Below are 22,061 nucleotides of genomic sequence, written 5' to 3' on the forward strand. Positions count from 1 at the left end.
TCACGCTTTTGGTCGTTGGTGACCCGGGCTAAGGCCTTGCTGCCCCCTTCGGACTCGTCCGTCATCGCACCCTCTTTGGGGACGCCCTTGAGATTTGGCAACGGTCCTCGCTGGTGGCCGCCGAGGCCGCCTTCGCCAGATCCGGCGAGGCTCGCCTTTGCCGGTGGCCGACGGGGGCGAGCCTCGCCAGTGGCCAGCAAGGCTGACCTCACCAGCCCTCGCCTTTGGTTGGCGTCGGATGGCCTAGGGAAGAAGAAGGTGGGGAAAAAAAAAGAATATATAAATAAATAATTCAAAAAATATTAAAAATTTGAAAAAAAATATTAAAAAATTGCTATGTCTGGCGATTGCCGGCCAGCTGTCCCCGGTCAATGTCCACGTTAGCTATTTGGCCAGCTAATTTTGGGTGGATGGACTGAATTGGCACAATTGTAAAATGTTTAGGACTAAATTGACCAAAAAAAAAAAAAAAAATTTAAAACTGAATTGGCATAATTGCAATAGGTTTATAACTTTTTTGGTAATTCTCCCATAACACTGATAAACAAAACAATCTCATTGTCATGCTTGCGAAAACTTCAGAAAAGAAAAAAAGGTTTTCAATCAAAAGCTCAAGTTAATTCTTCATCCAGTTTAAAATATTTGCAAGCCGGGAATGTGAGAATAAGCTGTTGACACAGATATTCTGTGAGACAACCATTTGTGTCTTGCGAACATTAAACTAATCCTTGTGTATCAGTGGAACGCCATGAATCGCAAAAAGGATCAGGAAGAGACAAAACATCCTGAAGGACCGAAATGTAGACCCGAAGTGCAATACCTTGACTAATTGTGCTTGGACAGGAATTGACGACACCACTTAAGATCTTCCTTTTAAATCCAAGTAACACTTGTTCCAGTCTTACCATGCTGGGAAGAACTGTCTTCCAATTGTGTATAGAAGCTTCAAGATGTTTTGCTTCATGTATCGCCTCTGTGTCATGTGCAAAACTTGGAACTCAAATTCGCTCGCCAACCGCAGTACCTAGTGGTCTTTCTGTTCTCTAAAGAAGTGAAGTGCTTCATGGTCAGCATGCTGCTCATTTCACTGTCATTACACTTTCCCTCATCTTGGTTAATCTTGATAAGTCAATTTGGTTGAGCATGATTATCAATGCGAACGGACAGAACTTGGTTGGAAGTGGATAGACCTTGGTTGGAAGTATAATCAGAAGACCGAGTGTTGAAAAGAGTAAGTGGTTCACTAATAGGTACTGTAAGTAGTTAGAGATGTCCGATTTGCCAAAAGATGAATATGCATATGCCTCTAAAGGAAATCATTGCATTCTTCATGTGAACAATGCATTCATTTTTTTCTGGTAGGGATTAACTTGATTTGTGATGGTATGGGTTCGTCAACCTCAAACTCTGTTACATCCGAAGTCTACGCGCATGCTGGCAAACAATCGTGCCTGAAAAGCCACAGAAACGACATACAGACGACGACTAAAAGCCTAATTTTTCCCTGATGATGTGCAAGAATAACTTTTGCGGACCCAAACTTCTGTGATGTCTCAAACCATTCAGAAATTGACCCACCTTAAAAGCATGGTTAATGCAACATCTAAAGGCACATACACAGCTATATCTGCAACACAGGTAGCAACGACGTGAAACTCAGACCACAAAGATCCTAGCTAGCGCATAAGTCAAACTACGGTTGACAATGCATGTCTTAATCATATAATATCCTTAAAATATCTTCAATTTTTTGGTATTACACACAAGCAAGAAAGAAACCCGATTTATCGTACTTGTCTCAAGATTGTTTGGGAAGTAACATCCCAGGGAGCTTGCTATCTTGTCACGGTCCTGCAGACCTTGAAGAAGTAATCTCATAACCAAAGGTAGGCTAACAAAAGAAGCTCTCTTATCACATTCCAGCAAGAGTAAAAACAGCCTCACAAACAGTCTGATCGTATAATGAGATATATCCACTATCCAACACTTGGAAGAACATGAACAAGCGTTATAACAAGAGTTTGTCACCGGAATAAGGAGTGCTGGACACCTGAAATGTCAAAACTTGGCACGGATGGATACTTAAGTGTTAAAAGTTAGGAAAGTGACACTTTAAGTGCTAAAATTGGAGGAAAATAGATTACTTAGTGCCAACGACGAGAAAATCCGGCCAAAATGCTAATGTGGCGATTTTCCGACAAGGTAAGTGCAAAATGGCGTCGTTTTGCACGCTGACGTAGCTAGACAAATATAAAGACGTTGTTTTGTTTCGACGTGGTAAATATTTAATATAAAAATTAATTAAATTATATTTAAAATTAAATTCATTTAAAACATTTAAAATTGAGAAAAAAGGGGTGGCAAGGAGGAGGCATGCGGAGGGCTGAGCCCGGCCAACCGGCGACGAGGGCCCGTGAGTCCTCGCCCAGATCTAGGGCGAGGGGTTGCGGCCCTTCCCCATATCTGGCAAGGGTTGGTGGCCCTCGCCCGGCTTTGTCAAGGGCCATCGCCCCATTGGGGCCATAAATGAAAGAACACCATTCTCATGACATCGATGATCACAAAACAGACAAAGGGAATGATCTCATTTTCATACTTACAAAAACTTAAGAAAAGAAAAAAAGGGTTTGAATTGAGAGCTCGAGTTAGTTCTTTGTCCAGTTTAGCATATTTGCAAGCCGAAAAATGCAAGAATTAAACTATTCACACAGATATTCTGTTGGACGACCATTTGTGCCTCGCTAACATTAAACTAATCCTTTGTGTATCAGCCGAACGCCATGAATCACAAAATGACGAAGAGACGAAGCATCTCGAAGGACTGAAATGCTGACCCGAATTGCAGGTACTTTAACTAATCCTTGTCCTGCAAACTTTTACTGCCGGAAATGCCGAACTGAAACCACAATGATGATCTTCACGCCCCAGATCTAACTTTTTCTCAGCACCTCTTGAGTCACAACTAGTCAAGATTGATTGAAGTCTTGACGAGGAATAAGTACCGAGCTTAACTCAGAAGAGAGTCTAAAATCCAGGCAGCCAGAAGCCGAAAGATGGCAACTTTTTCACTTAGCAGTTCTAATGGATCGAGTCAGTCAACGTCCACACATACTTATTCGATCCTTAGCTGCTAAGTCGATCCGAATTAATTCTCCAAGTCGAGGAAACATTTCCAACTTGGCTAAAACCACACAGGACAAGACAAACATGGTAAAGCCGATGTACTTTTCTTTTCGCTCTAAAAGAATAGAGGGACTTGAGAAGAAAGCAAGAAGAAAAGGACGGACAGCTCCCGGAGCACTTAACATCGTCCGAAGTGTTGCAGAGAGTGAGCCGAAAGAATTGCATATGGGACTTTCCGTCTTCTTCTGTTGGTCGCTTCCTCGGACATTGCCCCGACAGGACACCCGAAACCAAAGGAGATTTGATGTCGGTAAAGAAAATGCGACTTTGGTTTAGCTCAAGATTGAATGTGTGGATCATCAATAATTGGATTTTCTCAATTGGGCAGGGTCACTTTCCTTGGCCATGTCTCTCTCTGTCTCTCAAGACAAGGCAAGACCAGACAAAATGCTTGTCTTTGTTACGATGTGCTACTTAAATCACACGATAGAAACTTACTAAGAAAAACTCTCACATACATGCTCTTCTCCCCTCTGTCCTGGCTGGGAGTTCTATCTAAAAAAAAAGTCATTGGACATCATCTTTGTTTATTTTCGTATGAGTGATGTACATATTTGTAAGACATTGATCACAGGCTTGGTCTCCAACCAAGAATAGAGCAAAACACATCTCGCAGTAAACTGAGGAAAGATATCGCCCTCAAAAAAATCAACTGGAGAGATTGGGGCTAGGGACATAAGGCCAAGGATTTACAGTACCGTAATCTTGAAACTTAGCCAAGTTTGTAAATGAGGAGTTGTGAGACATAGGCATAAAGAGAATCTATTATACGTATTAAACTGTATCTAGAGCATTTCAAATAGTGGATCTCATGTAAATGTAGATTTATTTAATGATTTAGACACCGTCTCTTTCAATCTCTCTCAAGGATTGGAGATCAAAATTTTTTTAATGCGGATACCAAACAGGGGATGAACAAGCCTAAGCTTAACTTTCTAGCTAATTTAGCCCTCTCTCTCTCTCTCTCTCTCTCTCTCAACCACATGACCTATGTAAAGATAATGGAGATCCCAATTATCTAATGTGGGTACAGAACAGGAGACGAAGAAGCCTAAGCTTAGCTTTCTGGCTAATTTAGCCCCTTTTTTCGGGACAACAAAAGAAGAGGCCCCATAACTTGTGAAGAAGGCCCATTCAAGTATGATAGCCCATCCATCAAAACGAATGACCGGTTAATGCTGAGCCCAGCAATTTTCCATCGGCTATTCCTTTAATTGGAAAGTTCACATAAACCATACAATTTTACTTTTTTAAAATTTTATTTAAAAAAAATTGTGTTTCATGCTCTCTATTTTGAACAATATTCCGTACCGTATGTTGAGAATTTCAAAGAAAAGCCATTCGCTTTATAATGTCTATAGATTACATAGTTTCTTAGATTTTAGGGCCTGGAGTTTTTACTTTATCTTTTGAAAATTCACAACAAAAGAAAATGTCCATTTAAAAGGGAAAGCCATAGGAATTTAAGGATCTGAGGGGGGATTTTTTAAACAGGAAACATTTTACCAAAAAAATCCTGAAATATGCTCGTTATGATAATAACGCTCCAAAGTTTTTTAGCATCACCAAGTTCCTGAACTTGTACTAATTTGACGAGATTTCTTTTTTCTACTTCTAGAAAAACCTAAATTTTGCTAGCTTGACAACAATGCACATTATTACTTTGAACATATAAGAGAGGATATAATTTAGAGGATTTAGCAACAAAAAAAGAAAAGTTTGGAGTATCACTATCAATTGGGATAGTTGCACAAAAAGAATTGGGTTATTAGTGTAACAATGGGCATAGTTTTAGAGTGGCATTAGCCATTTTTCAAGAATGCCTCACTTTTCATTTATGGTATGTTTATTTTGCAAAAAATAAATGACTTTTATCTTGTTTAGAATAATTAGTTAATAAAAAATTTTTTTTTTTTATTATCGATAAATCATTTATGTCTAAAATTTTTAAAAGTTTTTTTTACTTGAAAAGTTGAAACGATAAAATATATTTATGGGGACTTTTAGTAAATTTTTAATTAAAGTTACAGTCGGCCTTTTGCGAGCAAGCGGCAACCGACGATTTCCGAGTTCAGTGACCAGTAAAACAAGAGAGGCGTGGCCTGGCTGTCCAATCACGCCCCGCCACGTCACCCGTCTTACCACCACCTGACGTGTCGAGTCAAGACGACGGGGTCCCCCCTCTCTCTCTCTCTCTCTCTACAGCAAGCTCGCAGCTCAGAAAAAATCCCCCAACGGAAAAGCGGAGCCCGCAGAAGAACATCGATCGATCGATCGCCACCGCTCCTCCCCGGCCTCGCGCGCGATTCGAATCGATCGGGACCGTCGGCGGCGGCGGCGGCGGCGGCGAGCGGACATGGCGGAGGACAAGTACAACCGGAAGAACCCGGCGGTGAAGCGGATCCTGCAGGAGATCAAGGAGATGCAGTCCAACCCCTCCGACGACTTCATGAGCCTCCCCCTCGAGGTCCCCGCTGCTCCCGATTTCCCGATCTCTTCCTTACGTACATCGTCGAGGTGTTAGGTTCGATTCGGGTTAGGGAGGGAGATCGGGCCCGGAAACGAGATCGTTCCGGCGTTCCGGCGCCGATCCGATTGCTTTTCGGGGTTTCGTTCGATCCGTCTGTGCTTCGGATGATTTCGGTTTCTGTCTTGAGTTTTTTACGCGAGGTTGTTGGGATCCAGCGACCGGGAACGTATCGTTCCGGCCGCCGCCGCCGATTCGATTGCTTTTTCGGGGTTTGTACGGCGAGCGAGGTGTGTCGATTTCGTTTGATCCGTTTGTGCTTCGGATGAATTCCATCTGGAGTTTTTAGGCGAGGTTGTCGTGATTTGACGACCGGCCTCCATAAGTGGTTCAATTCGGTCGCCGCCTGATTGATTTGTTGTATGAGAGTCGAGGGATTCGCGCAGAATTGCTGCTTACATGTTGATTTTCCTTACTCCTGACCCTCTCGAGCTTCTTGATTCTTGGTTATTTATTTTAGTGATAGTTAATGCGAGGTTGGCTTGGATTGGCTTTGGTTTTTCTCCTGAGCAATTGTTCAGTGGTGGGTTTGCTTAATCTTCTGGATGTCTTCTCTGCTTGCAGGAGAACATCTTTGAGTGGCAATTCGCTATCAGGGGACCGCGCGACAGTGAATTCGAAGGCGGTATTTACCATGGCCGCATCCAGCTCCCTGCGGAGTATCCGTTCAAGCCACCGTCGTTCTTGTTGTTGACGGTAATGTTTTCTTTCTGTATCTTGTCTCATTTTATTTTACCCATCGGGCAAAACTTCATGTTCCTTTCCTTTGTTTGACCTTACTGTGCGATTCACTCATATGTGTTTTTGTCATGCTACAGCCCAATGGTCGCTTTGAGACACAGACGAAGATATGCCTGAGCATATCCAATCATCACCCTGAGCACTGGCAGCCATCATGGAGTGGTAAGTTTTTGATTGTCATGGGTTATGAGGCTAGTGTAAAATTGCAAATCTCAAACCCAGAGGCATTGCTTGGGTATCATTCTTTTGCCAGGCATTTGGTTGCTTGTCAAACTATTAAAGGTCTGCTAAAAAAACACTCTACAGTTGCATGGAGTAGAAATTTTGTCATCTTTTCATTCTGCTTTTGTGGGGCTAAATTAGGTGCTTGGGATATGGGTGTCGTTTGGCTTTCTCTTAAGGAATGTGTGCAACATCCCCAATTGATTTCTCCAGCTCCCATAAATTATTTTTCTGGATTCCTGTCATTTTTAACATAATTTGAGTGGTGCTAGGATTAGATAATTGTAGAATATGTCGGACAATTCTACCTGACATAAGGTCTACTCAGGCAGTTTTTAGATTCTTAGCTTGCTGGTCACTGGAAACTTCAGAGTCCAATCCATACTAATTTCTTCTTTGTTTTGGCAGTACGGACTGCTTTACTGGCACTCATTGCGTTCATGCCAACCAACCCTAATGGTGCATTGGGCTCCCTAGACTATAAGAAGGAAGAAAGACGTGCCTTGGCTATTAAATCTCGTGAAGCAGCACCCCGATGCGGTAACGCTGAGCGTCAACAGCTGATTGAGGATGTATAATTTGCCCTTGCACATGTACTTCTTGATCATTTGGAGCAAAAATTCTTATTGAGTTTACTCTCTTGACAGATTCATGAGTATATGCTGAGCAAAGCACCGCCTGTTCCTCAAGTTCAGCCTTCTGATGGCCATTCTGCTGAAGCACGGAGCGACGAGGGAAGTTCTTCTCCTGAAGAGCCTCCACGTGATGCAGGTGATAGGGTTATTGAAGAAGCACGAGAACCCCCCACTAATTCAAACCCTGTCGTGGAGAGAGCAGAGCCATCTAGGCATAGCCCAGCAAGAAGTGAACAGCTTCAAACAAGGGTTCAAAAACCAGCTGATGACCGCTTGTTCACGTGGGCTGCGGTTGGACTTAGCATAGCAATTATGGTTCTCTTGTTCAAGAAAATCATGAAGTCTATTGGACATGGCGCTGTTTTCATGGATGAATCCTAGACACGGGAGTTTTGATGCTGGAATTGCATCAATGCATAAACCTTGATTAAAAGGAAAAAGCTTGTCAATTTCCAAGATTGAAGTATTTGTAATATATTATATATTTCACTTCTTTCACTTGAGGGGGTGTAATTAATAAATGGATGTATAAAACGCCTAGATTTTTGCAACCTGATCTTGTAGTTACCAGGCTTGTAAGTATTCATTCAACTGTGCAAGTTCGCTTTCGCTGCTATTGTTTTTTCCGCCGATCTTGTTCAATGTGAAATGATACAAGCAATTGTGCTAGCTTGGTTTCTCGAGTGCATGTACACTTCTCAGTCAAGCCCTTGGTTTAGGCCAATTTCTTGAACGAGCTTTTGGATTGAAGTTTCTAACAAGGGGAAAGAATGCCAAAGATGCTACTTGGCTGATTCCATTGGCTATTTGAGCGTCGGTGGTGCTGGTTTTGCTGCAGTTCGTGTTACGACAGGGAAAGAGTAGTGTTTACGTTAATAGGTTTGGTCCAGTTAAGTTTCTTTTTAAATTAGATTTGTCAGTTTGACCGGATGGTGTTCTTGTAAGATGACTACTTTAACAGATTCAATTTGAACCAGTAGTGTCGATATTGGTTAATATGTGGATTGTTCAACCCAGAACGGTATTAACTTGATTTCTGCAGATGATGATCTTGAAAGATCAAGAATAAGCATAGGCATTGGCTCAACACTGCATGCGAATAGCAGAACTCTACGAAACTTGTAACGCTCCATTTTAGTTTAGTTGAGAAGTTTCTCTTATAAAAACGTACATGTTATCGAAGTAGTGTCCTTGGGATGCTTGCTAAGCGACCAAATAAAGAAATATCACAATTTTGATCGCGTTGATTGATTTTGTAGTGAGTGCTATCGATGCTTTTTGGAAAATTTCTTCATCAAGTACATTTAACGACTGATCCGACAGTACTCATTAATAAAATCCATCTAGCTCTCGCTAGCATAAATAGCTCTCACGTAGTTGAGGTAAAATCTAACAAATTATTGGAGAAGTGATCACCGCCAATGATCTCATCAAGACCAAATTCTACGAACACATCACCGAACTCTTCTGTGATAATTTCTTTCTCCTGTCGCAATAGACAGCAGTACACGAGCCATTTCAAAGCCGAAAAACAAATGCAAACCTCGACCTTCAAACATAGTTTGTCTCACAAAACATGTCACCATGCTAAGAAAACCAACATCTTTTCACCCGTAAGCTACAGAGGAACGTCACATTCAACCTCTGAATATGAGGGGCAAATACCAAGGGTTAAAACTGTACACGAAAGAGTTCTCTCGAATAACGCATTGGACATCTTTAATTATGAGAATTTGTTTGTCTCAAGTAATGAACAAGAAGTTCCTCACGGGTGGGGTGAAACTTGTATGCTCCAGGCAGAAAGTCATGCATTTGTTCATTGAAAATATGACGGGGAATGAGTACGACATTCTTAAGTCTTGAAAACTGTAACTTCAGTAGGTGAATCTGAAGCAGACTGACCCTCGAAACACTAGCTTGAGCTTTATTTATTTATTTATTGGTCTAATGAGCTTTATAAATGGCGTTTTTTGGGTGCTATGGCAAAAGCATTGAGTTGACTGTCTGGCTGACGAATGCTTTATGCGGTCCTTCCCTTGTTTCAGAAGAGAACTTTTTAAGGTAAAATTGGACAGGATAGCTGAGAGTGACAACTTTCTACCTGCAAGCGTTCGATTCGCCAGAATTGAATTTCCATTTTTCGCAATTGTTTGTTCACAGTTGATTAATTGTAACTATTATTTCTGCTTATTTGTATTTGTAATGCTCGGACCACACTAAAGTCATCCTTCAGTCTTCAGATCCAAGACTCTTCTCGCAACTGATAATATTTCATAATCAGGGGGTCTTGCACTAACTTTCCTTCTCCATCTTATTATTTTGAATCAAACACAAAAATGGCGAAACAATTAAAAGGGATGAATCCAATCCCATTTGAAAGAACGGTCAATCGGGAATGAGTTCAATCCCAAATCAATATACCTCATATATACAAAGCATGTGAGTGCGAAACAAGTAGCTGCGACAAATCCAAATAACTGTTTGTACATTTCTGGCGAATTTCATGTTAAAAATTCACCTACTGCTATGACAAATAACTGATATTAAGCAGCTTGGAATAAAAAGCTCATTAAGCAAATAATGTGCATCATGAATGCATTTGATCCATGTACATTATTTTCCACATGGGCAGACTCTTTATCAGCACTTGAAGAGTGTGCTTCCAGGCCAGCGGATGTACACCAATTACCTAACAGTAAAAAAGCTTATATAATACTTTTTCCAGAAGAGTGTTCATACTAGAACCAGCTTACGGGGTCAACATTTCCAGTATCTCTTGGAGTAGTTCAGTATCAGCAAAATAAGACTCCAAATCCTGACATCCTGGATCAGGAGTAAATTGCTCCCTGGCCGCTGTGGGAGGCTGTGGAGCTGCAGAGAAATCACATTGTGATGAGTTCCATTCTGGCGAGAGAATTGGCATTTGTGGTTGATGTACGTTTTCTTTTAAAGATTCCTGTTGTCGAAACAATAACAAAAACAAGAAGAAAAATTAGTTTGCTAAACACGCTATAATGATCTTTAACAGGCGCCATTTTGATGCTTCTTCTGACCTTCAGAATCTCTTCAGGTACCATGCTTTTGGCAATTACTAATGTGTTGGAGCAACTTGTGTTGTTGACTTCATCAGGGCTGTTCTGGCTACTTCTGCTGCCTTCTTGAGGCATAATAGGGATACTTGTGTTGTTGACTTCATCAGACAAGTTAGGGTTACTTGTGCTGCTTTCTTGAGGCATAATAGAGATACCTGTGTTGCTCTTCTGAGTCTTTGAATTTTTCATACCCTTCTCATCAGGGTTTTTCTTCAAGCGGTAAAGAACAAAGTCACTCTGATAGAGAAAGACAAGACAAGTTAACAATTTGTTCAAGTCCAATCACTGCTCTCTAAAAATTCTTCGCGGTTTAATCCCAAAAGAAAAATAAAACGGACCTCGAAGAATCAAATATCAGTCAAAATAACAACTTTGGCAACACATCATGCTCAACTTATAAGACTCCTTTTAAAAAGAGACTCCTTGCTCAGCTTCAAAATAGAGTGAATGGTGCACTTCATAGCTATAGCAGCAGCAAAATTGGAAGCGAAAAAAGAAGAAAAAGTCACGGTATATTACTTGGTAAAATTGTGTTAATTGAAAACCAATCAACAGAAGTTTATAAGAGCTTATTTCATTTCAGGGGGGAAAGAAAGGGCAAAAGTCAGAGCAACAAAAAGTAAGCTGCTACGTCTCAACTTCAGAAAAATTGTGTTGGAGAAGAAAATGAAATCGAAGGGCTCTTAAATGAAAGTTCCTGGAATGGAGAACATTCATTTAGCGACCTTAATCACACATGTATCCTTAAATGATTTAAATATGGTTTGCGCTGAAGTTCACTGCGAGAGGAAGGGAAAGCAAGAAGGTTGAGTACCTGGTCATTGAGGATGCTGTATTCATGCAGTACCCATTTGGTATGGGCATTTTTGGGACTTTGACGTTTTTTGAAAACCAAAATTTTCTTCAGACCTAATGTGTTCTTTTTGTCTTGTGTCCTGATTTTATGAGTTTTGCCGGTTGGCTTCCAAGAGCCATAATCATTTGTCCTTCTTGCTCGTTTACTTTGAGGGTATTTATTTTGCAGACAGCTGAAGAAGAACCATTCATCACCATCTGACTTTATCCTTGACAGTTCTGCATATTTCCACAACAAAAAATCTTCCAACTACTGATGCAAACCAACAGATACAGAATCCCAGAAGGCATAGCATGGACCAACCATGAACTCATCACATTTTTTAAAGATGAACAGGACAGTTTTTATTGTGTCTTACCATTTATCTTGCCAGGTAAATCCCAAGGTGGCAATTGATGGACATCAACCTCGGGAATTATCTGTTCAACTGTTTTGTTGCCGAGTGTCTTCAACTTCAAGTATTGATTGACAAGTTCCTCATCTGTTGGTCTGAATCGGAATCCCACCGGCAGATCAACTAATGAAATTTCTACACTTTCCATCTGAAAAAAAAAAAATAATAAAAAAGAAAAAAAAAAAAGAACAAAAATACTAACTACAAGCGGAGAGAGAAGGAAATTTCAAGAGAGCAATACTTCCTTGCTTCGGATTGCTTCATCCCGGAGTTGTATCCATTCTTATTTATAATAGAGATGCCATGGGTCTTACCCTGGCTAGGAAGTTGTTTGACTGTTTGGTGGATCCCACATCTTAACCTCTGCATATCCTGTGACTGAGCATATCAATCGATAGCTGCTTTTTTCATACCAATGGGTATGTCTATAGTCCCGTATGAACAGTAATTTATGACAATAACCTTTGCAATTTCCTCATTTTGGGCAAAAACAACCGTTGGTACCTTTCATTATCAAGGTAGTAACTTCGCAAGCAAAATCAGTGATGGTTGGGGAACTGTAGAAAGACCCCATACAAATACACAAGAGAATCCCATTAAAAATTAGTAAATTCTTAATATTCTACATAAGACACTTCTACTATTCAATTTTCCAAGCCATATGTTCAATCATTCAAAGCAATCTCGATGTGAGATTCTTCATGATTTTTTATGTCCCCTCAAAATCAACAAGGACTAAGGTGGTAAAGGGCAGAAGGAGGGAAAAGAAAAATCTTAATTTTTCCCCACTTATTTTTATCATATTAACAAATAAAATGTTCATGGCTCAGCAAAAAATAAAATAAAAGTAAAAATAAAAAATAAAAAGTCCATCAGAAAAGCATCTGCATACAAGCAAAAGAGCTACAATAAAGACATAAGGGATTGCCACTAACATGGTAAAGAAGGGAGGAAAAACAACTGTTCTCGACTGAAAAATTTCGGACTTGTTCTCCAAGTTTCAAAACTTCTTTGGAAAGTTTACTTCTTCTTCGGACTCTACCATCACACTACCCACTTAAAAGTCATTCCCTCAAGGTCCATAGCTAAAAGCAAGGTCTTTGGCTCCCTCATGCATTACTTCCCGTCAAACTTCTACTAATGATAGTATTTATCTATTACGATTTCTAATAAACTTTTAGCAGGCCTAAAGTAATCAAAAGAGCTTGTTATCCAAGCTCAGTTTTATTCTTTTGAATATTTTACTGCATAATAGGAGCTCACTTAGTTTCAGGATCAAGATATATATGACATTGACACATCGCTCCTACAAATCAACACGCAAGCACCATTTAAACCAATCAGCTTCAGTTCAAACTTCTTCTGACAGTTTGGGTGCTTAGAGAAGTGTTGCTAAGTGATGAAATATATCCATTACCAAAGTAATTGTCATGCTAACCATTTCCCAATAAGCCATCTTCTGATGTAAATGAAGGAGCCTCGCCAGTTGCAGCACTTGTGGAAGTGATTCCGTCATTTCTCCAAATGAATTCTGCACTCAGGGAAAAACATTAAATGAGAGCTAAAACTATAATTCTCACGCCTGTCATGATTCTTCCAAATAAATGATTTCCAACTGCATCAAAATGTAGAGAAACGCCTGAATCGCCTTTGCTGTAAGTTAATTCAGCACCCATCCACTCTTTCCTCTCCCTCCTTTCGAGGTTCACTTTATACAACATAGACAAGGCAATGCACCTGCGGATTCATAATAGGGACAAGCATGAATCTACGATACTAAACAATTCAGAGCATGTCAATATCCCAGGAAGAGTACAAAGCAACAAGAACCGTGTCAACTGCCTCCCAAATATGCAAGAAGGAGAGGGAAGGCGGAGCGGGGAGAGAAGAGACAATCACAACCTACACCGGGGCCGTGCTCGATATTGTAGTTTCCGAACATAACCGCGCGAAAAAGTTGAAAACCATTTCGAAAAGGAGAAAAATTTCAGCCATCGAGAACTACCCAACAATTTGCAGCATAGGAACCAAAAGATCATTCGTGGCTGTCTCCCACCTTAAGTTTCTTTTTCTTCCAGGTGAAATTTGCAATCTTGTTTAGATTTTCGGAACACATGGCAATGTCCAAGTCAGACCCAATTCAGAACACGAAACAGAAACCCTCCTAGAAAGGCAGGGATCCCAGAAACTCACTCCACGCAAATGGGAAACTTGCCCAAGTGCAGAACGAGGAAAATGGAAGTCGATTATTACCCGCAATCCGAGGCCGAAGCCAAGAAAAGAATCGATTTTGAATCCTGAAGAACCCACGACCCATGAAGGACTCGTCAATAATCGCTCGGGTAATTCGATTCAGCTCCAACCCGATCGGCGCCGGATCTTGAACAAGAAATCGAGCCGACAAAACCGAGCGAGATTGACGAGTTCGTAATGGATCGCAGTGAAATCTTGATCGAGCAACGTCGTCTTCTCCAACTCTTCGGTAGGAAGAAGCAAAAGAAAAAAGATGATGCGCCCATCTTTGCTTTTCTCCCAATTGCCTCCACAAAAGTTTATATGATTTTTCTTTTTAGTCCACCCCCATTGATCAGAACCTTTTTTTTTTTTTTTTTTTTAAGACAACTTGAATATATTTAGCATTGCTTTTTCGTTTTTCAATTAGCAGGTTTAGTATAATGTGTTCACCATGTGATATTCTCTATCTTTTTAATTTTTTATGTTCAATAAAAGGTGACCTTCCATAAATTTTAGGATTAATTATTATTATTATTTTTATGAATTATGATTTTACCCATTCAAAATGGAACTTTTTCTCTCTATCATTCAAAATAGATGAGGTGAATCCAGGAGATGGTTAAGATTCATTTTCTATGTAGATATTATCTTTTTTATTTTAATAGCGATCAATGAATTAATATATTTAATAAGAAATTTGATGACTTGATTTAAAATAAACTTCAACAAGCTCTATCAAATTCAATAAGTCCATAATCATGTAAGCATGATATTAATTTTGATCTCATACATCTACTATTAGTCTGTAGTGCATTCAATTATAAAGAAGTTTAAGACAAAGATTATAGTTGGATAACTACATAGTAAATGAAAAATGAATAAGGTTTTTCAAACTTTGAAAGTTGGAATTGCTTTATGTAAGGATCTTATCAATGTAAATTGCTAGTGTCATTAATTGATCGCAATTGATATGGACTTCTTTTAAAACTATAATATTGAGCTAATTTTCATTACCAATTGGTAATTTTTATTACAAACAAAGGACAAATTTTTGTAGTGAATTTCCTTTTTGTAATGAATTTTCTTTTATGTGGTGAGTCTTGTACAAATAACGTGATTCTTTCTTTCAAAACTCTCGATCCAAGAAAATAATAATACAGATTGTTACATTGTTGTCACAGAGTGAACTAATTACAAATTTTAGTAATTATGAGTTACAGTAAATTTAAAAAAAGTTGCTTTAAAGCTGACCAAAATTTGATTTTCTGGGTAGTAACGGCCACTGGTGCCTAAGACACCTACAAAACATGAAACTGTATGTTTCCCTTCTCTAAGCCACACTAAACAATAATACTAAATAATACATCACAAAGTAAACGACCAAAAAAAAAAAAAAAAAAATACATCACAAAGTAAAAAAACACACACACTACGCTCATCGCAAATTATGATAAACTATCTTCGCGTATTGTAGTAGAGAAGTCCCCAGACATTGCCCAGTCGGTATTGGAATAGTTTGCGAAATTGCTGTATGGAGATTTCATGTAGCCATAGTCAAGCTCATCGCCATAGTTGTCATATGCGAAATCAAATAAGGAAGACCATCCTTCCTCTGTTCCTGCCTGGGCCTGATAGGTTGGAGTGATGTTATAGTCTGATAAAATGTCATCCAGTGGGTGCAATGGAGGGAGCGATTCCATTAAGTCTCCCACCGACATCTGCATCCAAAACAAAGCAGATCATATTAAGCAACCCATCTTAATTCTATTTACAGAAAATACTCCCAGTGATGTTGCTTATATGATAATGCAGTCATTAGTATTTTGGCTCTAGAAAACCAGTGAGTCTTTTTGACTTTGATATACTCTATAGGTCTTGGGACTGAACCCCATGCTAAGTAAGTTCTACAAAATAAAATGCGCTCTCTCACCTCGGGTTGAGCATCGACTGCTTCTTGGTTATCAGGAACTTCGTCGCTGGGGGAGTTACAGAAGCTGGAATAGTCCCCTTCTTGATTCACAGGGGTCTCCGATACATTGCTATTGTATGCGTGAGGGCTGCTAGAATAAACTTCAGGGCTGACTGTTGGAGCTTGAGGGCTGCTTGAATAAACTTCAGGGCTGACTGTTGGAGCTTGACCCATCATCAGCTTCTTCTCCTTTTTGTTCTTGATCCGACAAGCCACGTAAGGCAGCATCTGCATATATATCATGAACAACATTAGTTACAGAGAGAACCCGTAAGTAAAAAGCATGTCTCGAATGTTGCTTATAACCAGTTCAGTTGTGCAGATGAATGAGAACCAAAACGTTACCTCGTCTTCGTTATGGCCCAAACACTTAGGATTAATGTGGTATTCATGTGAGACCCAGTTGGTCCTTTTGCCTTTAGGCACGCGGCCTGCGTAGAACACCAGTGTCTTCTTGATTCCTATCGGCTCATTGGCTTCCTCGCTCATGATGGCGCGTTCCTTGCCGGTCACTTTCCAGTAACCGGCTTCGGTTGTCCGGTCGGAGCGCTTGCTGTTCAAGTACTTGCGCTTCACACGACAAAAGAAAATGAGCTCCTTACTGTTGAACCTGTGACTAAACATGGCGGGCAATTGCCAAGGTTCGAATTCGCATATGTCGATCTCCGGTATCATGTCGTAGTAGTGTTCGCCAGGTTGTCCAAGTATCTTGGGCTTCAAGTAATGCATCAGCAGCTCCTCGTCAGTGGCATGGAATCGGAATCCTGGAGGAAGTGCTCTCATTGCTTCAGAGATTGTGTTTTCCATTTGGATCACTAACTTGTGCAAGCAGAGAGAGGGAGAACAAGACAGAAAGACTGAGATTTTGTTGGAGGGTTTGAAGTGAGGTAGGACTAACATTGGCCAAGGGTGAGGAATTTATAGTGTGGACCCGTGCATTGACTCAGAGACTGACATTGTTTTTCTTTTCTGTAGTCTTCCCTTCCCTTCCCAACTGAGTTGTCTCGCTTGCTTTTTTTTGGGTCGAAAGTTGTCTCGCTTGCTTGAGAAGGGTAAAACCACACTTTTCAGTATTGCCTGGACCCCTCATCCTCTGTCTGATATGTTTTAGCTTCCTCCTTGAAGTTGACTGCAGAACCCCATGCATGATCGAGAACAAGCCAAAAGTCTAATGACTCTCTCTCTGTCTCTCTAGGCATGCATGAATCTTTTTTCTCAACCCATAAATCAAAAGCTAGGGATTTATATATTGCATCAAGTCTTTTCCACTAGTGCAGCATTTTCTACCAGATAAGCATCGTTGATCTCATGATACCAGTTGAATGAGTTACTTATGGTGATCGAATCTGCCCAAATTCCTCATATAATCAATGGTTCCTATGCATTAAAACTCTCGAACATGGATGATTTTCCTAACATCTCCAAAACCCTAACTTTATTCAATTTTTTTTTTTTGTTTGCCAGAAGGGAACCATTTCCATTTTCCCTTTTCGAGTAAATAGTATGTTTATATGGGCGAAAAATTTAGTGTGATTTTTGGTGGTTTGTCTCTAATGATTTAGAATTAATCAAAATCGCTATCGATATTCATTGTTACGTAATCACAAAATTTATGAACCTTTTAGGTTTGGGGATTAATCTAATATGTTTAGACATTCTAACATGCATGCATGGACATGTACTCGATTTAAGGTATGATATATAGAAGTCTCTGAAATTCATCAAACAAAGAATTTCAGCCTATGATCTGAGCTTCAGCAAGAGCAACTATCATATTTTATTAATTTTGTTGGGGGAAAAGACAACGCTGCACACTTTAATGATTGAGATCTTATGGAAATATAAAATACAATAGCTTTTGGGCCTTCTTGCTGAAGTTCAACCCTTGTTCCCAAAGGGTTGCACTTTTTATCCGGGACCTACATGGCGATGGCACTTTCATTTACTCTTTCCCCACATGTTTCATCGTTCACTTCTTTTGGCTCCCTATTTGTCTCTGAGATAGATAAGTAACAAGAAAATGGGGTAGAACAGTTCATGGGTAAGCCACATCATCATAAAGCTCCTTTGCTTCCCACTTCCCTTAAAATTAATTGGACATGTTTCTTTACATTAATTAGAAAAAAAATCATCTCATGTAATTTGATATTACGTTTGTAGAACAATATATAAATATCTGTGGAGCATGCATGAATCTTTTTTTCAACCTATAAATCAAAACTAGGAATTATGCATCAAGTCTCCACCACTAGTGGAGCCTTTTTTATTAGATAAGCATCGTTACCATTATCCTAATATCCACAAAACTCTAATTATGCTCCGACTTTTCTATTTGGGAAATGATGCTAATAATCCTTAAATTATAACCTAATGTACAATATAATCTTTGGTTTATAATTTGTTCAATGTGATTCTTGAATTATTCCTAAATGTTCAATCTAATATTTGATTTTAAATTTGTTCAATCTAATTCCTCAACTTGTCAGAAAAACAAATATTTATTTTTCCCCTTGTTTGTTGAGGGTATGTTTGAACAAGGAGGGGGGAATTTTAGGGCAAGATTTTGCGATTTGTGTCTAACAACTAACGATAATCAAAACCAGCAAGTATCAATATTCAGTGCTACATAATCACAAAGTTCGTTTAGAGTGGGGATTAATCCAGTTGGGACACCAATGAAGTGTTGATATCATAACATTCATGCATGAACTTAAACTTGATATAAGGTATGATATATAGAAGTTTTTAGAAATTTATATGGACATTTAATAAGTATCGATATATACTTACTATTTTATTTCATTAATACTGTTTGGTAAAAACAATTTGCACACTTTAATGATTGAGATTAGACCTCCATTAGTGTCCTCATATGGAAATAGAAATTACAAAACCTTTTGGAACTTCTTGCTGAAGTTCTAAGCCTTGTTCCCAAAGGGATTGCACTTTTCAACTATACCACCGCGTGAATGGCGCTTTCAGTTATGCTGTTCTTTCCCCCACATATTTCCTTAGTCACTCCTTTTCTCTTACTATGTTGTCTATAAAATTCTAATACATATATCTATAAGTAATTAGAAAAGATTGAGATTTCATGGTTGAGCCACATCATCATAAAGGTCCATTGCCTCCCACTTCCCTTAACATTAATTAGAAAAAAATTAATCATTTTCTTAATCTTATACAATGTTTCTAAAGCAATATATTGACATCGATTTGCCCTACTTATTAATCTGGATGTCGAATATTTTCTGCAATACGAAAAATGTTTGGGGTTATTAGAGCATTGGGTATTTGTTTGGATCATACGAAAAATGTTTGGGGTTATTGGAGCATTGGGTATTTGTTTGGATCATGGTATCAACTCTTGATATTTTGATACCTACAGTTGGTGCTTCTCTTGGATTTTGGAGTTAGGGAAGCAAAAAGTTTAGGAAACATATGAAGTGTATTTACTCGTATGATATTTTTGTAAGAAGGCTAATCCGTCACCGTTACTCTTACTGGACCGATTGAGCCATCTCTACCCTTTAATTTCCCCATGAAATCAAGTAACTTGATTATTTCATTTCGAAGGGAAACAAATTTTGCTGTATATTGAACATCGCAACTAAGTTGGGCTTAAATTATATTATTTTTACAAGGATAGGACATGCGCCATTTTCATATTACTTCACACTTTTGGCAACGAAAGCTCATCATCTCATTTAAAATGGTCAGTTGTGTCAACGCTCGTCAAAATCTTGCTGACATTATATAGTAATCAAGTGCAAGATGTCAAACGTGAATTCTTTATTTTATGCTATATCGAAAATGGTATGTAATATTCCGTTGAAGCACGATATAGAATGTTGTAGAATACAGATTTTTAACTTTAAGACGCTTTTACAAGTATTTACTACATCTAATTTTATTCAAGTCCAAAAAGTCCTAAAGCACAACAAATTCTACTCCGCATTGTTCACAAAATTTCGGGTCCTCTTTTTCATCTTCGATTACTCGATAATTTCCACAAGCACAAATTCCACTTTTTATAGGACCGAAAATTCTTTCTGACTCATAACATGGCGCCCGTCTGAAACTTAAAAAGCAAAACATTATCAAATATTTTTTGTCTTTTACAACGTCACAATGTTTTGTTGCAATTAAGTGCAAATGGGATTCTTTTGTGTGTATTATGATAATTTACAGAGGCTCATGGTGTTTCTACCAGCAAGTCCAAAAACATGGTAAAAAAAAGCAATTTTTTATAATTTATGATGTCGTGACGTTTCATGATATACGAAAAGTATGAATGATATTAATCATACGAGGCCATGCTGATTTCTCATAACCATAATGAAAATGTCATAAAACAAATATAAAAGATTGTACGGTACAATAAACTTCCCATTTTATAATTTTCAAAACTCTTCCACCTGCCCATTCTTCAAAAGAGATTTTTGCGGTCACGATTCCACCGTTCTTCATGGGTAATAGGAGGTCCCTTTTTCCTTGGCAAAAGAACACTTCAAGTGCCAAAAGTTGGTATAAATGGATACTTAAGTGCTAAAACTTACGAAGTATCACTTTCAAAGAAAAATGGGACACTGAGTGCCATATCCGGCGAGCCTCGCTCCCTAGGATTGCATAAGATTAAGAAAATGATTTGACTCGAGGCTTTCCCGATTGCACTGTACGAGGTCTTGTATTGAAGAAAAGATTTGACTCGAGGCTTTCCATCGCTGCCTAGGATTGCTCAATTGATGAGGGTAGGGCAAAGGCAATAGAAGTACAAATGGCAAAATCCACCTCTTGAAATTTCAAAGCATGAAACCCTTTAGAATGTTCGACTATCCAGTTCCAACTTTCCTATTTTTGCATCCACCAAGTCGAGCAAGTAACTCCAATTCGGGACCAGGACTCCCCCTTCGATTTTCGATGTGCTTTGACGCTTTAAGCCAGGTTTTATGTGTTGGGAAAAATCCCGATGTTGTTTTGAAGATGATAAAAACAGTCAAAGGTTATTAATGTGTGTTTTGGTTGAGTAGTGCTAGGTAATATATGCACAAGTCGGTATGTAAATGATGTTACAAACAACACCATAAATTCTAATATGATGAGTGCTTTATCACTATTTAGAGTGCTTTGCTGATATCTAAGGTGAACATATATTAGGCGTTGAAGATGTCTTCAAGCTGGAAGGAAGGATCTTCAAATAAGGTGAAAATCTGAAAGAACCTTAATAGAGGGTGAACAAGCCGTGAAGAACGGTGACGTTTGTAATGGCTTGGAGGTACAAAGATCGGGTGAACAATTGGATAGACTTGATGAGGTGAACAAGCTTAGAATAGAGATGTTTAGTAAAGCTTGGAAGGATTATGAAGAAGAATAGCTTGGTAGAGTCGAAATTGCTCATATGCTTGGAAGGAGCAAAAAGATTAGCTTCGCTATCAGGTTTAGTGAATTGTTATTGGAATAGTAGATTATTGGTAAAGTGTATTTGCCCTATATAGATGAGGTTGATGACTGTGATGATATCAATGATCATGTCATTGGCGATGTTTGAATGTTTGAACAATGATTATGTGAGGAAGTTCGTTGGAGAAAAGATTATCACCATTACTAGGTGGAAATGCGTAGCGGAAGATGTCGGGGAATAGGAATAGGCATTTGTTAGAAATGTCAGAGTAGTTGTCGTCATAATAGTAGCTACAAGCCTATTTTTGGATAGTTTGCAAATGCTCGGGAAAAAAGTATTATATGGGCAGTATCATCTTTGTCAATAGCACCAACAGATCTCTAACGGCTAGTTGGACTTCTGAAGCATCTCCAATGGGAAGATTGAAGATGGCTATTTAAGAGAAGAGCTTTTAGGCCAAAATGTTATAGAGCATATAGAATCCAAATATTTGCTTTAGGCTACTTTCTTTGTTGATATTGTTTTGTTTTCTCGAAAGATCTTCACTAGTCTTGCTGTATAGTAATTGTGTGAAAGATCAATTGTATAAAAGTAAGAGTAGTAGCTATGTCTTGATAGTATGATTTATCATGTAATAGATAAGTGCTTGCCTATTATAACTTGTTGAACAGATTATTAGTGCAATCTTGCTTGACTTGCGGCTGGTAGTGTGGAGAGTGGATATAGGCTTGGGGACAAAGCCGAACTGTTATATATCTGTTTGCAAATCTTTTATCTCTTTATTATTTATATTATCGAACCTTTAC

At 38.9% G+C, this 22,061-nt stretch overlaps 2 protein-coding genes and 1 long non-coding RNA gene across 3 annotated transcripts in view; 1 reads left to right on the forward strand and 2 right to left on the reverse strand.

The window, feature by feature from the left end:
- The first annotated feature begins 5,373 nt into the window (after nt 1-5,373).
- LOC104450726 (ubiquitin-conjugating enzyme E2 32) lies at nt 5,374-7,933 on the forward strand. Its single transcript, XM_010065440.3, has 5 exons — nt 5,374-5,650; nt 6,275-6,406; nt 6,529-6,613; nt 7,082-7,245; nt 7,321-7,933. The coding sequence occupies exons 1-5, from the start codon at nt 5,540-5,542 to the stop codon at nt 7,687-7,689; spliced, it is 861 nt and encodes a 286-aa protein (XP_010063742.2). The 5' UTR covers nt 5,374-5,539; the 3' UTR covers nt 7,690-7,933.
- Nucleotides 7,934-9,708: 1,775 nt separating this feature from the next.
- LOC104452613 (protein NTM1-like 9) overlaps nt 9,709-22,061 on the reverse strand; it is an 83,838-nt gene continuing 71,485 nt past the window's right edge. Inside the window, exon 6 of the mRNA XM_039316240.1 lies at nt 9,709-10,264. Within this exon, the coding sequence (XP_039172174.1) occupies nt 10,058-10,264 (207 nt within the window). The 3' untranslated portion in view covers nt 9,709-10,057. The remainder of the gene's footprint in view (nt 10,265-22,061) is intronic.
- LOC104450934 lies at nt 12,069-14,203 on the reverse strand. The gene is made up of 2 exons (XR_005551482.1): nt 13,904-14,203; nt 12,069-13,387 (listed from the first exon to the last, which is right to left on the reverse strand). It is a non-coding gene; the product is annotated as an uncharacterized LOC104450934 (long non-coding RNA).

The sequence above is a fragment of the Eucalyptus grandis genome, chromosome 1, assembly GCF_016545825.1.
Source record: "Eucalyptus grandis isolate ANBG69807.140 chromosome 1, ASM1654582v1, whole genome shotgun sequence".
Classification (NCBI taxonomy): domain Eukaryota; kingdom Viridiplantae; phylum Streptophyta; class Magnoliopsida; order Myrtales; family Myrtaceae; genus Eucalyptus; species Eucalyptus grandis.